Source organism: Phyllobates terribilis, unplaced genomic scaffold (assembly GCF_046119375.1).
Source record: "Phyllobates terribilis strain yellow unplaced genomic scaffold, ASM4611937v1 Scaffold_13__5_contigs__length_258822181, whole genome shotgun sequence".
In the NCBI taxonomy this organism is placed as follows: Eukaryota; Metazoa; Chordata; class Amphibia; order Anura; family Dendrobatidae; genus Phyllobates; species Phyllobates terribilis.
In genome coordinates, this window is record NW_027362773.1 from 103,553,218 (window position 1) to 103,571,643 (window position 18,426).

Here is an 18,426-nt window from a genome sequence, read left to right on the forward strand (position 1 = left end):
ACTACTACACTATGAAGATAGTGAGATGGCTGTACTACTATAGTATGAAGATAGTGAGATGACTGTGCTACTATAGTATAAAGAGAGTGAGATGACTGTACTACCATAGTGTGAAGAGAGTGAGATGACTGTACTACTACACTATGAAGATAATGAGAGGGCTGTACTACTATAGTATGAAGAGAGTGAGATGACTGTACTATCATTGTGTGAAGAGAGTGAGATGACTGTATTACTATAGTATGAAGAGAGTGAGATGACTGTATTACTATAGTATGTAGAGTGAGATGACTGTACTACTATAGTATGAAGATAGTGAGATGACTGCACTACTATAGTATGTAGAGAGAGATGACTGTACTACTATAGTATGAAGATGGTGAAATGACTGTACTACTATAGTATGAAGATGGTGAGATGACTGTACTATTATAGTATGAAGATAGTGAGATGACTGTACTACTACAGTATGAAGATAGTGAGATGACTGTACTACTACAGTATGAAGATAGTGAGATTACTGTACTACTATAGTATGAAGATAGTGAGATGACTGTACCACTATAGTATGAAGATAGGGAGATGACTGTACTACTATAGTATGAAGATAGTGAGATGACTGTACTACTATAGTATGGAGATAGTGAGATTACTGTACTACTATAGTATGAAGAGAGTGAGATGACTGTACTACTACAGTATGAAGATAGTGAGATGACTACTACTATAGTATGGAGATAGTGAAATTACTGTACTACTATAGTATGAAGATAGTGATATGACTGTACTACTATAGTATGTAGATAGTGAGATGACTGTACTACTACAGTATGAATATAGTGAGATGACTGTACTAATATAGTATGGAGTTAGTGAGATTACTGTACTACTACAGTATGGAGATAGTGAGATGACTGTACTACTACAGTATGAATATAGTGAGATGACTGTACTACTATAGTATGGAGATAGTGAGATGACTGTACTATTATAATATGGAGATAGTGAGATTACTGTACTACTATAGTATGGAGATAGTGAGATGACTGTACTACTACAGTATGAATATAGTGAGATGACTGTACTACTACAGTATGAAGATAGGGAGATGACTGTACTACTACAGTATGAAGATAGGGAGATGACAGTATTGCTACAGTATGAAGATAGGGAGATAACTGTACTACTATAGTATGGAGAGAGTGAGATGACTGTACTACTACAATATGAATATAGTGAGATGACTGTACTACTACAGTATGAAGAGAGTGAGATGACTGTACTAATAAAGTATGAAGATAGTGAGATGACTGTACTACTATAGTATGAAGATAGTGAGATGACTGTACTACTACAGTATGAAGATAGGGAGATGACTGTACTACTACAGTATGAAGAGAGTGAGATGACTGTACTACTATAGTATGAAGATAGTGATATGACTGTACTACTATAGTATGAAGATAGTGAGATGACTGTGCTACTATAGTATAAAGAGAGTGAGATGACTGTACTACCATAGTGTGAAGAGAGTGAGATGACTGTACTACTACACTATGAAGATAATGAGAGGGCTGTACTACTATAGTATGAAGAGAGTGAGATGACTGTACTACCATTGTGTGAAGAGAGTGAGATGACTGTACTACTATAGTATGAAGAGAGTGAGATGACTGTATTACTATAGTATGTAGAGTGAGATGACTGTACTACTATAGTATGAAGATAGTGAGATGACTGCACTACTATAGTATGTAGAGAGAGATGACTGTACTACTATATTATGAAGATGGTGAGATGACTGTACTATTATAGTATGAAGATAGTGAGATGACTGTACTTCCACAGTATGAAGATAGTGAGATGACTGTACTACTACAGTATGAATATAGTGAGATGACTGTAATACTAAAGAATGAAGAGAGTAAGATGACTGTACTACTATAGGGTGAAGATAGTGAGATGACTACTATTACAGTATGAAGATGGTGAGATGACTGTACTATTATAGTATGAAGATAGTGAGATGACTGTACTTCCACAGTATGAAGATAGTGAGATGACTGTACTACTATAGTATGAAGATAGTGAGATGACTGTACTACTACAGTATGAATATAGTGAGATGACTGTACTACTACAGTATGAAGATAGTGAGATGACTGTACTAATACAGCATGAAGACAGTGAGAAGATTGTACTACTATAGTATGAAGATAGTGAGATGACTATACTACTATAGTATGAAGAGAGTGAGATGACTGTACTACTATAGCATGAAAATAGTGAGATGACTGTACTACTACAGTAAGAAGTTAGTGAGATGACTGTCCTACTACAGTATGAAGATAGTGAGATGACTGTACTACAACAGTATGAAGATAGTGAGATGACTGTACTACTATAGTATGAAGATAGTGAGATGACTGTACTACAATAGTATGAAGATAATGAGATGACTGTACTACTACAATGTGAAAATAGTGAGATGACTGTACTACTATAGTATGAAGATAGTGAGATGACTGTACTACTATAATATGAAGATAGGAAGATGACCGTACTACTACAGTATGAAGATAGGGAGATGACTGTACTACTACAGTATGAAGATGGTGATATGACTGTACTACTATAGTATGAAGATAGTGAGATGACTGTACTACTATAGCATGAAGAGAGTGAGATGACTGTACTACTACAGTATGAAGATAGTGAGATGACTGTACTACTATAGTATGTAGAGAGTGATATGACTGTACTACTATAGTATGTAGAGAGTGAGATGACTGTACTACTATAGTATGAAGATGGTGAGATGACTGTACTTCTATAGTATGAAGAGAGTGAGATGACTGTACTACTACAGTATGAAGAGAGTGAGATGACTGTACTACTATAGTATGAAGATAGTGAGATGACTGTACTACTATAGTATGAAGATAGTTAGATGACTGTACTACTACAGTATGAAGATAATGAGATGACTGTACTACTATAGTATGAAGATAGTGAGATGACTGTACTACTATATTATGAAGATAGTTAGATGACTGTACTACTACAGTATGAAGATAATGAGATGACTGTACTACTATAGTATGAAGATAATGAGATGACTGTACTATTACAGTATGAAGATAGTGAGATGACTGTACTACTACAGTATGAAGATAGTGAGATGACTGTACTACTATAGTATGTAGATAGTGAGATGACTGTACTACTATAGTATGAACATAGTGAGATGACTGTACTACTACAGTATGAAGAGAGTGAGATGACTGTACTACTATAGTATGTAGATAGTGAGATGACTGTACTACTACAGTATGAAGATAGTGAGATGACTGTACTACTATAGTATGTAGATAGTGAGATGACTGTACTACTACAGTATGAAGATAGTGATATGACTGTACTACTATAGTATGAAGATAGTGAGATGACTGTACTACTATAGTATGAAGATAGTGAGATGACTGTACTACTACAGTATGAAGATAGTGAGATGACTGTACTACTATAGTATGAAGAGAGTGAGATGACTGTACTACTATAGTATGAAGATAGTGAGATGACTGTACTACTACAGTATGAAGATAGGGAGATGACTGTACTACTATAGTATGAAGACAGTGAGATGACTGTACTACTACAGTATGAAGATAATGAGATGACTGTACTACTACAGTATGAAGATAGTGAGATGACTGTACTACTACAGTATGAAGATAGTGAGATGACTGTACTACTATATTATGAAGATAGTGAGATTACTGTACTACTATAGTATGGAGATAGTGAGATGACTGTACTACTATAGTATGAAGATAGTGAGATGACTGTACTACTATAATATGAAGAGAGTGAGATGACTGTACTACTATAGTATGAAGATAGTGAGATTAGTGTACTACTACAGTATGAAGATAGTGAGATGACTGTACTACTACAGTATGAAGATAGTGAGATTACTGTACTACTATAGTATGAAGATAGTGAGATGACTGTACTACTATAGTATGAAGATAGGGAGATGACTGTACTACTATAGTATGAAGATAGTGAGATGACTGTACTACTATAGTATGGAGATAGTGAGATTACTGTACTACTATAGTATGGAGATATTGAGATTACTGTACTACTATAGTATGAAGAGAGTGAGATGACTGTACTACTACAGTATGAAGATAGTGAGATGACTGTACTACTATAGTATGGAGATAGTGAGATTGCTGTACTACTACAGTATGAAGATAGTGATATGACTGTACTACTATAGTATGTAGATAGTGAGATTACTGTACTACTACAGAATGAATATAGTGAGATGACTGTACTACTATAGTATGGAGATAGTGAGATGACTGTACTTCTATAGTATGTAGATAGTGAGATGACTGTACTACTACAGTATGAATATAGTGAGATGACTGTACTACTATAGTATGGAGATAGTGAGATTACTGTACTACTATAGTATGGAGATAGTGAGATGACTGTACTACTATAGTATGAAGATAGTGAGATGACTGTACTACTATAATATGAAGAGAGTGAGATGACTGTACTACTATAGTATGAAGATAGTGAGATTACTGTACTACTACAGTATGAAGATAGTGAGATGACTGTACTACTACAGTATGAAGATAGTGAGATTACTGTACTACTATAGTATGAAGATAGTGAGATGACTGTACTACTATAGTATGAAGATAGGAGATGACTGTACTACTATAGTATGAAGATAGTGAGATGACTGTACTACTATAGTATGAAGATAGTGAGATGACTGTACTACTACAGTATGAAGATAGTGAGATTACTGTACTACTATAGTATGAAGATAGTGAGATGACTGTACCACTATAGTATGAAGATAGGGAGATGACTGTACTACTATAGTATGAAGATAGTGAGATGACTGTACTACTATAGTATGGAGATAGTGAGATTACTGTACTACTATAGTATGAAGAGAGTGAGATGACTGTACTACTACAGTATGAAGATAGTGGGATGACTACTACTATAGTATGGAGATAGTGAAATTACTGTACTACTATAGTATGAAGATAGTGATATGACTGTACTACTATAGTATGTAGATAGTGAGATGACTGTACTACTACAGTATGAATATAGTGAGATGACTGTACTAATATAGTATGGAGTTAGTGAGATTACTGTACTACTACAGTATGGAGATAGTGAGATGACTGTACTACTACAGTATGAATATAGTGAGATGACTGTACTACTATAGTATGGAGATAGTGAGATGACTGTACTATTATAATATGGAGATAGTGAGATTACTGTACTACTATAGTATGGAGATAGTGAGATGACTGTACTACTACAGTATGAATATAGTGAGATGACTGTACTACTACAGTATGAAGATAGGGAGATGACTGTACTACTACAGTATGAAGATAGGGAGATGACAGTATTGCTACAGTATGAAGATAGGGAGATAACTGTACTACTATAGTATGGAGAGAGTGAGATGACTGTACTACTACAATATGAATATAGTGAGATGACTGTACTACTACAGTATGAAGAGAGTGAGATAACTGTACTAATAAAGTATGAAGATAGTGAGATGACTGTACTACTATAGTATGAAGATAGTGAGATGACTGTACTACTACAGTATGAAGATAGGGAGATGACTGTACTACTACAGTATGAAGAGAGTGAGATGACTGTACTACTATAGTATGAAGATAGTGAGATGACTGTACTACTATAGTATGAAGATAGTGAGATGACTGTGCTACTATAGTATAAAGAGAGTGAGATGACTGTACTACCATAGTGTGAAGAGAGTGAGATGACTGTACTACTACACTATGAAGATAATGAGAGGGCTGTACTACTATAGTATGAAGAGAGTGAGATGACTGTACTACCATTGTGTGAAGAGAGTGAGATGACTGTACTACTATAGTATGAAGAGAGTGAGATGACTGTATTACTATAGTATGTAGAGTGAGATGACTGTACTACTATAGTATGAAGATAGTGAGATGACTGCACTACTATAGTATGTAGAGAGAGATGACTGTACTACTATAGTATGAAGATGGTGAGATGACTGTACTATTATAGTATGAAGATAGTGAGATGACTGTACTTCCACAGTATGAAGATAGTGAGATGACTGTACTACTACAGTATGAATATAGTGAGATGACTGTAATACTAAAGAATGAAGAGAGTAAGATGACTGTACTACTATAGGGTGAAGATAGTGAGATGACTACTACTACAGTATGAAGATGGTGAGATGACTGTACTATTATAGTATGAAGATAGTGAGATGACTGTACTTCCACAGTATGAAGATAGTGAGATGACTGTACTACTATAGTATGAAGATAGTGAGATGACTGTACTACTACAGTATGAATATAGTGAGATGACTGTACTACTACAGTATGAAGATAGTGAGATGACTGTACTAATACAGCATGAAGACAGTGAGAAGATTGTACTACTATAGTATGAAGATAGTGAGATGACTATACTACTATAGTATGAAGAGAGTGAGATGACTGTACTACTATAGCATGAAAATAGTGCGATGACTGTACTACTACAGTAAGAAGTTAGTGAGATGACTGTCCTACTACAGTATGAAGATAGTGAGATGACTGTACTACAACAGTATGAAGATAGTGAGATGACTGTACTACTATAGTATGAAGATAGTGAGATGACTGTACTACAATAGTATGAAGATAATGAGATGACTGTACTACTACAATGTGAAAATAGTGAGATGACTGTACTACTATAGTATGAAGATAGTGAGATGACTGTACTACTATAATATGAAGATAGGAAGATGACCGTACTACTACAGTATGAAGATAGGGAGATGACTGTACTACTACAGTATGAAGATGGTGATATGACTGTACTACTATAGTATGAAGATAGTGAGATGACTGTACTACTATAGCATGAAGAGAGTGAGATGACTGTACTACTACAGTATGAAGATAGTGAGATGACTGTACTACTATAGTATGTAGAGAGTGATATGACTGTACTACTATAGTATGTAGAGAGTGAGATGACTGTACTACTATAGTATGAAGATGGTGAGATGACTGTACTTCTATAGTATGAAGAGAGTGAGATGACTGTACTACTACAGTATGAAGAGAGTGAGATGACTGTACTACTATAGTATGAAGATAGTGAGATGACTGTACTACTATAGTATGAAGATAGTTAGATGACTGTACTACTACAGTATGAAGATAATGAGATGACTGTACTACTATAGTATGAAGATAGTGAGATGAGTGTACTACTATATTATGAAGATAGTTAGATGACTGTACTACTACAGTATGAAGATAATGAGATGACTGTACTACTATAGTATGAAGATAATGAGATGACTGTACTATTACAGTATGAAGATAGTGAGATGACTGTACTACTATAGTATGTAGATAGTGAGATGACTGTACTACTATAGTATGAACATAGTGAGATGACTGTACTACTACAGTATGAAGAGAGTGAGATGACTGTACTACTATAGTATGTAGATAGTGAGATGACTGTACTACTACAGTATGAAGATAGTGAGATGACTGTACTACTATAGTATGTAGATAGTGAGATGACTGTACTACTACAGTATGAAGATAGTGATATGACTGTACTACTATAGTATGAAGATAGTGAGATGACTGTACTACTATAGTATGAAGATAGTGAGATGACTGTACTACTACAGTATGAAGATAGTGAGATGACTGTACTACTATAGTATGAAGAGAGTGAGATGACTGTACTACTATAGTATGAAGATAGTGAGATGACTGTACTACTACAGTATGAAGATAGGGAGATGACTGTACTACTATAGTATGAAGACAGTGAGATGACTGTACTACTACAGTATGAAGATAATGAGATGACTGTACTACTACAGTATGAAGATAGTGAGATGACTGTACTACTACAGTATGAAGATAGTGAGATGACTGTACTACTATATTATGAAGATAGTGAGATTACTGTACTACTATAGTATGGAGATAGTGAGATGACTGTACTACTATAGTATGAAGATAGTGAGATGACTGTACTACTATAATATGAAGAGAGTGAGATGACTGTACTACTATAGTATGAAGATAGTGAGATTAGTGTACTACTACAGTATGAAGATAGTGAGATGACTGTACTACTACAGTATGAAGATAGTGAGATTACTGTACTACTATAGTATGAAGATAGTGAGATGACTGTACTACTATAGTATGAAGATAGGGAGATGACTGTACTACTATAGTATGAAGATAGTGAGATGACTGTACTACTATAGTATGGAGATAGTGAGATTACTGTACTACTATAGTATGGAGATATTGAGATTACTGTACTACTATAGTATGAAGAGAGTGAGATGACTGTACTACTACAGTATGAAGATAGTGAGATGACTGTACTACTATAGTATGGAGATAGTGAGATTGCTGTACTACTACAGTATGAAGATAGTGATATGACTGTACTACTATAGTATGTAGATAGTGAGATTACTGTACTACTACAGAATGAATATAGTGAGATGACTGTACTACTATAGTATGGAGATAGTGAGATGACTGTACTTCTATAGTATGTAGATAGTGAGATGACTGTACTACTACAGTATGAATATAGTGAGATGACTGTACTACTATAGTATGGAGATAGTGAGATTACTGTACTACTATAGTATGGAGATAGTGAGATGACTGTACTACTATAGTATGAAGATAGTGAGATGACTGTACTACTATAATATGAAGAGAGTGAGATGACTGTACTACTATAGTATGAAGATAGTGAGATTACTGTACTACTACAGTATGAAGATAGTGAGATGACTGTACTACTACAGTATGAAGATAGTGAGATTACTGTACTACTATAGTATGAAGATAGTGAGATGACTGTACTACTATAGTATGGAGATAGTGAGATTACTGTACTACTATAGTATGGAGATATTGAGATTACTGTACTACTATAGTATGAAGAGAGTGAGATGACTGTACTACTACAGTATGAAGATAGTGAGATGACTGTACTACTATAGTATGGAGATAGTGAGATTGCTGTACTACTACAGTATGAAGATAGTGATATGACTGTACTACTATAGTATGTAGATAGTGAGATTACTGTACTACTACAGTATGAATATAGTGAGATGACTGTACTACTATAGTATGGAGATAGTGAGATGACTGTACTTCTATAGTATGTAGATAGTGAGATGACTGTACTACTACAGTATGAATATAGTGAGATGACTGTACTACTATAGTATGGAGATAGTGAGATTACTGTACTACTATAGTATGGAGATAGTGAGATGACTGTACTACTACAGTATGAATATAGTGAGATGACTGTACTACTATAGTATGGAGATAGTGAGATGACTGTACTACTATAGTATGGAGATAGTGAGATTACTGTACTACTATAGTATGGAGATAGTGAGATGACTGTACTACTACAGTATGAATATAGTGAGATGACTGTACTACTACAGTATGAAGATAGGGAGATGACTACTACCTCAGTATGAAGATAGTGAGATGACTGTACTACTACAGTATGAAGATAGGGAGATGACAGTACTACTACAGTATGAATATAGTGAGATGACTGTACTACTACAGTATGAAGATAGGGAGATAACTGTACTACTATAGTATGAAGATAGTGAGATGACTGTACTACTATAGTATGAAGATAGTGAGATGACTGTACTACTATAGTATGGAGATAGTGAGATTACTGTACTACTATAGTATGAAGATAGTGAGATGACTGTACTACAATAGTATGAAGGTAATGAGATGACTGTACTACTACAATGTGAAAATAGTGAGATGACTGTACTACTATAGTATGAAGATAGTGAGATGACTGTACTACTATAATATGAAGATAGGAAGATGACCGTACTACTACAGTATGAAGATAGGGAGATGACTGTACTACTACAGTATGAAGATGGTGATATGACTGTACTACTATAGTATGAAGATAGTGAGATGACTGTACTACTATAGCATGAAGAGAGTGAGATGACTGTACTACTACAGTATGAAGATAGTGAGATGACTGTACTACTATAGTATGTAGAGAGTGATATGACTGTACTACTATAGTATGTAGAGAGTGAGATGACTGTACTACTATAGTATGAAGATGGTGAGATGACTGTACTTCTATAGTATGAAGAGAGTGAGATGACTGTACTACTACAGTATGAAGAGAGTGAGATGACTGTACTACTATAGTATGAAGATAGTGAGATGACTGTACTACTATAGTATGAAGATAGTTAGATGACTGTACTACTACAGTATGAAGATAATGAGATGACTGTACTACTATAGTATGAAGATAGTGAGATGAGTGTACTACTATATTATGAAGATAGTTAGATGACTGTATTACTACAGTATGAAGATAATGAGATGACTGTACTACTATAGTATGAAGATAATGAGATGACTGTACTATTACAGTATGAAGATAGTGAGATGACTGTACTACTACAGTATGAAGATAGTGAGATGACTGTACTACTATAGTATGTAGATAGTGAGATGACTGTACTACTATAGTATGAACATAGTGAGATGACTGTACTACTACAGTATTAAGAGAGTGAGATGACTGTACTACTATAGTATGTAGATAGTGAGATGACTGTACTACTACAGTATGAAGATAGTGAGATGACTGTACTACTATAGTATGTAGATAGTGAGATGACTGTACTACTACAGTATGAAGATAGTGATATGACTGTACTACTATAGTATGAAGATAGTGAGATGACTGTACTACTATAGTATGAAGATAGTGAGATGACTGTACTACTACAGTATGAAGATAGTGAGATGACTGTACTACTATAGTATGAAGAGAGTGAGATGACTGTACTACTATAGTATGAAGATAGTGAGATGACTGTACTACTACAGTATGAAGATAGGGAGATGACTGTACTACTATAGTATGAAGACAGTGAGATGACTGTACTACTACAGTATGAAGATAATGAGATGACTGTACTACTACAGTATGAAGATAGTGAGATGACTGTACTACTACAGTATGAAGATAGTGAGATGACTGTACTACTATATTATGAAGATAGTGAGATTACTGTACTACTATAGTATGGAGATAGTGAGATGACTGTACTACTATAGTATGAAGATAGTGAGATGACTGTACTACTATAATATGAAGAGAGTGAGATGACTGTACTACTATAGTATGAAGATAGTGAGATTAGTGTACTACTACAGTATGAAGATAGTGAGATGACTGTACTACTACAGTATGAAGATAGTGAGATTACTGTACTACTATAGTATGAAGATAGTGAGATGACTGTACTACTATAGTATGAAGATAGGGAGATGACTGTACTACTATAGTATGAAGATAGTGAGATGACTGTACTACTATAGTATGGAGATAGTGAGATTACTGTACTACTATAGTATGGAGATATTGAGATTACTGTACTACTATAGTATGAAGAGAGTGAGATGACTGTACTACTACAGTATGAAGATAGTGAGATGACTGTACTACTATAGTATGGAGATAGTGAGATTGCTGTACTACTACAGTATGAAGATAGTGATATGACTGTACTACTATAGTATGTAGATAGTGAGATTACTGTACTACTACAGAATGAATATAGTGAGATGACTGTACTACTATAGTATGGAGATAGTGAGATGACTGTACTTCTATAGTATGTAGATAGTGAGATGACTGTACTACTACAGTATGAATATAGTGAGATGACTGTACTACTATAGTATGGAGATAGTGAGATTACTGTACTACTATAGTATGGAGATAGTGAGATGACTGTACTACTATAGTATGAAGATAGTGAGATGACTGTACTACTATAATATGAAGAGAGTGAGATGACTGTACTACTATAGTATGAAGATAGTGAGATTACTGTACTACTACAGTATGAAGATAGTGAGATGACTGTACTACTACAGTATGAAGATAGTGAGATTACTGTACTACTATAGTATGAAGATAGTGAGATGACTGTACTACTATAGTATGGAGATAGTGAGATTACTGTACTACTATAGTATGGAGATATTGAGATTACTGTACTACTATAGTATGAAGAGAGTGAGATGACTGTACTACTACAGTATGAAGATAGTGAGATGACTGTACTACTATAGTATGGAGATAGTGAGATTGCTGTACTACTACAGTATGAAGATAGTGATATGACTGTACTACTATAGTATGTAGATAGTGAGATTACTGTACTACTACAGTATGAATATAGTGAGATGACTGTACTACTATAGTATGGAGATAGTGAGATGACTGTACTTCTATAGTATGTAGATAGTGAGATGACTGTACTACTACAGTATGAATATAGTGAGATGACTGTACTACTATAGTATGGAGATAGTGAGATTACTGTACTACTATAGTATGGAGATAGTGAGATGACTGTACTACTACAGTATGAATATAGTGAGATGACTGTACTACTATAGTATGGAGATAGTGAGATGACTGTACTACTATAGTATGGAGATAGTGAGATTACTGTACTACTATAGTATGGAGATAGTGAGATGACTGTACTACTACAGTATGAATATAGTGAGATGACTGTACTACTACAGTATGAAGATAGGGAGATGACTACTACCTCAGTATGAAGATAGTGAGATGACTGTACTACTACAGTATGAAGATAGGGAGATGACAGTACTACTACAGTATGAATATAGTGAGATGACTGTACTACTACAGTATGAAGATAGGGAGATAACTGTACTACTATAGTATGAAGATAGTGAGATGACTGTACTACTATAGTATGAAGATAGTGAGATGACTGTACTACTATAGTATGGAGATAGTGAGATTACTGTACTACTATAGTATGAAGATAGGGAGATGACTGTACTACTACAGTATGAAGAGAGTGAGATGACTGTACTACTACAGTATGAAGATAGTGAGATGACTGTACTACTATAGTATGAAGATAGTGAGATGACTGTACTACTACAGTATGAAGATAGGGAGATGACTGTACTACTACAGTATGAAGAGAGTGAGATGACTGTACTACTACAGTATGAAGATAGTGAGATGACTGTACTACTATAGTATGAAGATAGTGAGATGACTGTACTACTACAGTATGAAGATAGGGAGATGACTGTACTACTATAGTATGAAGATAGTGAGGTGACTGTACTACTATAGTATGAAGATAGTGAGATGACTGTACTACTACAGTATGAAGATAGTGAGATGACTGTACTACTACAGTATGAAGAGAGTGAGATGACTGTACTACTACAGTATGAAGATAGTGAGATGACTGTACTACTATAGTATGAAGATAGTGAGATGACTGTACTACTACAGTATGAAGATAGGGAGATGACTGTACTACTACAGTATGAAGAGAGTGAGATGACTGTACTACTACAGTATGAAGATAGTGAGATGACTGTACTACTATAGTATGAAGATAGTGAGATGACTGTACTACTACAGTATGAAGATAGGGAGATGACTGTACTACTATAGTATGAAGATAGTGAGGTGACTGTACTACTATAGTATGAAGATAGTGAGATGACTGTACTACTACAGTATGAAGATAGTGAGATGACTGTACTACTACAGTATGAAGATAGTGAGGTGACTGTACTACTATAGTATTGTGGAATGAAATATGTAGTATTTTCAATGCTAGTAAATGTACAAACAAATTGTGATGAAATAGATTGTGGAGACAATTACTTTATGCTGAAAAAATAAATAAGATAATGAAACGTTTGTCTTGTTACTAATGATGAATATAGAAGAGAGATATTAGAGCATGTGGGGAGGACAAGGGTTTATGTTAGTGAGGTTAGAAGAAGGGTTAATGTGAAGGGAATGGCTGGTGTTAAGTCATGCATTGTTACAGCCCCCTCCCAATTATAACATGCATTGTCTAAGAAGGAGGGTAATCTATAATGGCAGCCTATAGAGAAACAGCAAAAAAGGTCAGGGATGGGAATAGTGCCAAATTTATGTGTGATAGTCTGAGCTTAAGAGAGAAGCATTGTTATAACCTGCGAACCCCCCACCCTAGATCCTCCTACATGAAAGGCTGCCATGAGAGACCCCACCCTCCAACATCAGCCCATCAAGGAATACTGTAAGCAGTGTTTAATGCCGGGAGAGTATGTGCATGAGTCAGTGAGGTTATTGAGAAGAGCGATAAGGAAGAGGAGTAGAGAGAAGGGAAGAAGGAGAGCACAAAAAAAATGAAGAAATGCAAAAAAAAAAAAGATAAATGAATAAGCAAAAAAAAGAAAAAATAAAGAAACAAACATAGAGCCCTATGGTGAAATACATAGTGCCTTACTGTGCTATGCCCTTGCAGCATCTCTGTGTGCTGCCGTTTCCATGCAATTACACTATGCAAAAATCACCACATGATGTCACTCAAGCCCGTGACCTAAACCGAAGCCTTTCAAGTGCACGCTTGGATCTACCACCACCAGTCATTTATATACCTAAAGTGGCATGATGTCTATCCACAGTGGATGCATACAATATCCCTTTATTATTCCCTGCACTGCCAATTCATTGTTCTGTCCCCCACGTACCTTACACTGGATACACAACAGCATGAAGCAAATAACCTGTTACGGTAGTGACTACAAAACACCCCCCATCCCCTATACCCAATACTGGAAATCTATCAGTGTAATGAAACTGCTCTGCAACTCTGTCCTAGACCACATGGTGTCACCACCAATACACGGATTCCTATGTAATTCCTCCATATACAGTCTGCAACACATGACATTAACCACATGAGGGCACCATATTCCTACAAACCGTCATACAACAGAAGCGTCAGCCTAATACTGAAATGACCAGTGGGTCGCCATCAGTCATCGACACCCACGTTGACTATTAGTAGAAAATAGTAAGCAAACGCTCTCCGTGTTCATAAGAGCATGTAATGTTTCCAAATTACATTCACCTCTGGTTATCCATAAATATAATCAAAGAGTTAATCTGGATGTTCTATCATAAAGGGGAGCAGAATCTTACATTCTTTTTTTATAATGTTTCATTATATTCATTAGTGATGAGCGAGTATGTTCTGTTAACTGTTTCGGCGAGCATGCTCAGGTGCTCGCCGAGTATCTTCAGCGTGCTCAGGTGTTATGTTTGAGTCACTCCGTGCTCATGATTTGCGATTGTTTGACAGCTTTAATACATGTGAGGAAATCCCTGTTTCTTAGACATTCCTCACATGTATTAAAGCTGTCAAACAGTCGCAAATCATGAGCACGGAGTGACTCAAACATAACACTCGAACACGCTGAAGATACTCGGCGAGCACCCGAGCATGCTCGCCGAAAGGGTTAACAGAAAATGCTCGCTCATCACTAATATTTATATATTATTTTACACTAACACATAAAACAATTCTAAACAGAAATATAAACTACATAATAAAATGGTTGCAAATAAATAATAATAGATTGTAAATATTTACAAACATAACAGTAAATAATAGAAGGTAAAGAAAAGCACATGAAAATGAATATAAATATATATATATATAAAAAACAAACAAGATATTCTTTGCAGAGGTAATAAGGATTTTGTAAAGAATAGAGTTTGAGGGTGGGAGGTGAAAGGGTACAGTGGTTGAGGGTCTTTTGGTATTTGAGCTGTGAACGGAACAGAAGACAGGAGCTGGAATAAACCCCAGGGGTACAATTGGAGTGATATCTACCAGGTAATGGAGTTTGTTTACCAGAGCATGTCCGATGCCTGCATGCTTTATCACGAGTGGAAAGAGAATAAAAAATAAAAAATAAAAATAAAATAAAAAAAGATATGATACAAACGGGGGAGAAGGAAGGAGAGCTCCCCCTTCCCTTCATCCTCCCGATTTCCCCACCTCCCCATCCCCTTTCCATCATTCAACCTATCTGCTTTATGCTAATACAGGCTAACATTAGAAAAAAAGGGAGGACAGTTCTATATCCCAGCTGGAGAATATTTAAAAAAATAAAAATTAAAAAAATCGGAAGTGGGAGTAAGTGAGAGAATTTAGGACAGAGGGGGGTGGGGTGTAAAGAATGAGGACTAAGGGATCTAGATACAGAAATATTTAAAATGGAAGGCTAAAGAGACAGTAAAAAAGTAAAATATGAATGACTATGGACAACTTGCTTGTATTTTTTTTTTTGTAGTATAATACTTAAAATATCACCACTTCAAGAATAAATAATTCAGGCTATATAGAAGGAAAAGGCAGGAGTTATTTTCAAGCGCTGAAACATTTACGATATCCTTAAATGCAAAGGTTAGAAGCAAAACTAACAGATATATACAAAATAATGAAACTTTAGTACTTTTTTTTCCTATTCTTTAAAACAGGATTTACTATTTATTGGGGTTTTTATAAGAAAAACATGGCTGCTTTCTTCCAGAAATAGCACCTCAACTTGCCTATAGGCTAAACATAAGTATGACTAAGCTGCACTACTAGGCTGCCCCTGGGCAAGAGAGGCAATAGATTTAGGAATAAAACAACCATGCTTTCCTAAACTCATACAACCCCTTTAAAAGGGAACTTGTCAGAAGGATTTTATTACTGAAACTAGTAGTGTGGCTATATGGGGCATAGTACAACAATAAAAATGATACCTGTCTTGTAATAATCTGATGTGCCAGTGCTGAGAAATCGAGCTTTGAAATAACATGTAAATTAGACTGGAAGAGCACTGGGGGCGTGTCAATGTAGTGTGAGTGCTTCAACACCCCCAATGCACTGGTAGGTTAATTTGCATGTGGTTTTTCAAGCTTGAGTTCTTAGCACTGGAACATCGGATTTTTACAAGACAGGTATCATTTTTATTGTTGTACTAAGACCTACACAGCCACGCCATTAGTCTAAGTAGTAAAATCTTCCTTTCAGGCTCCTTTTAGTGCAATAACAAGTCACAGAATAGTCTACAGAAATGTAATAGTTCACATTGTAAAAGCTATAACACTGGGGCTGAAAGGGAGAGGTGTATGTAGTCTGATATTAGACTAATTTGTTTCGTTCAGACTGGAAGGAGACAACACAACCGAGTTGGTTTCACTGTAGACATTGCAAGCTCTAGGCTTCTCTTTGTCGAAAAAGGTAAAAAGGGGAAATGATGATTTACTTGTAGAAACCAACGTGTCTGAACATAAAGTGCAAATCATTAGCTAGGTGAAATGTTAAATAAGACTCCAACCATCAATGTGAATAGCTAAAGAGGTTGACTTGCAAAGGCATAGAGTTTGGATATGCCGTCAATCTCTAACTGGTAGGGATACAAATGGTGTAATTGAATGGGGCAGCTGTTCCTGTCCACTTGGCTTTTTCTAGATCTCAAAAGTTGTAATTTTAAACTCCATGAGCGACTACATAGCTTGGGAGAACAAGTGGCATGAGGCTTCCTTGTGGCAATGCCTCATTGTTTTAGCAGTCAGCAGAGGTTAGTGGATAGATTAACCCCCTACACCAATTGGACATTAATGGCAACATTTCCGTAAAGTCAACCTTTCACTCAAGTCATGTTGCCCAAACCATGAACCAGTAGTTGGCTGTACGATTGTCTTTCTCTTAAACACTCTGGCATTTTAGAGAAAACATAGTTTGAAGAGTCTATTTGATTAACAGGTCTCTGCCATGTGTGTACATAAGGGAGAAACCTATCAATCAACTTGAGCAGTGCGGAGAGAAGTTGGACTAGTCTGGTCTTTATTTTTTGTGAAACGTTGGAGAGTTTCAGAGAGAAACCTATATGGCTTCAATCGCGTAACCAGACTCTGATTCTTGCTTCCCATGGTTTGGGCACCATGAATCAAGTGACAAGTTCCCTTTTATGTCTGCATTGAGATCAATTTTTTAAAAGTTCAGAAAATAAAATAGCCAAAGGGGGAGACATGGCATAAAGACTATTTATATATTTTATTTCCCAGGAAGCACTAAAATTTCCTTTAGCAGAAACCTAACCCCTGAGATCCACCCACACTCCACTTCCCCTGTCAAAGGATTCTCACCCAGCCAACCATTTTTCGAAGTTTGCGCTGATGAGGAGCAAGAACCCCGAAACCGCTATATACAAATTAACATTCTGATTTGGCTTTACATCCAGTCAAAAGGGAAGACTCTTTAAAGGGCTAGGCTAGATGCACATAATGAATTTTTCTTCTGCACAGATTTGGTGTGCAAAATACGCAGTGTTTACAGAACCAACAAAGTGAATGAGGTCCCTG

At 35.7% G+C, this 18,426-nt stretch overlaps 1 protein-coding gene across 18 annotated transcripts in view; it reads right to left on the reverse strand.

Moving 5' to 3' along the window:
- Positions 1-18,426, reverse strand: part of NRXN2 (neurexin 2) — a 961,844-nt gene that overhangs the window by 550,058 nt on the left and 393,360 nt on the right. For 8 of the 18 annotated variants that reach the window (XM_073658327.1, XM_073658338.1, XM_073658331.1 and 5 more), the window contains one exon: positions 15,902-15,946. The exons of 4 other annotated variants lie outside the window; for them this stretch is intronic. In XM_073658327.1, coding sequence (XP_073514428.1) covers positions 15,902-15,946 — 45 coding nt within the window. The remainder of the gene's footprint in view (positions 1-15,901; positions 15,947-18,426) is intronic. 6 more of the 18 variants (XM_073658329.1, XM_073658332.1, XM_073658344.1 and 3 more) reach the window with 1 other exon arrangement.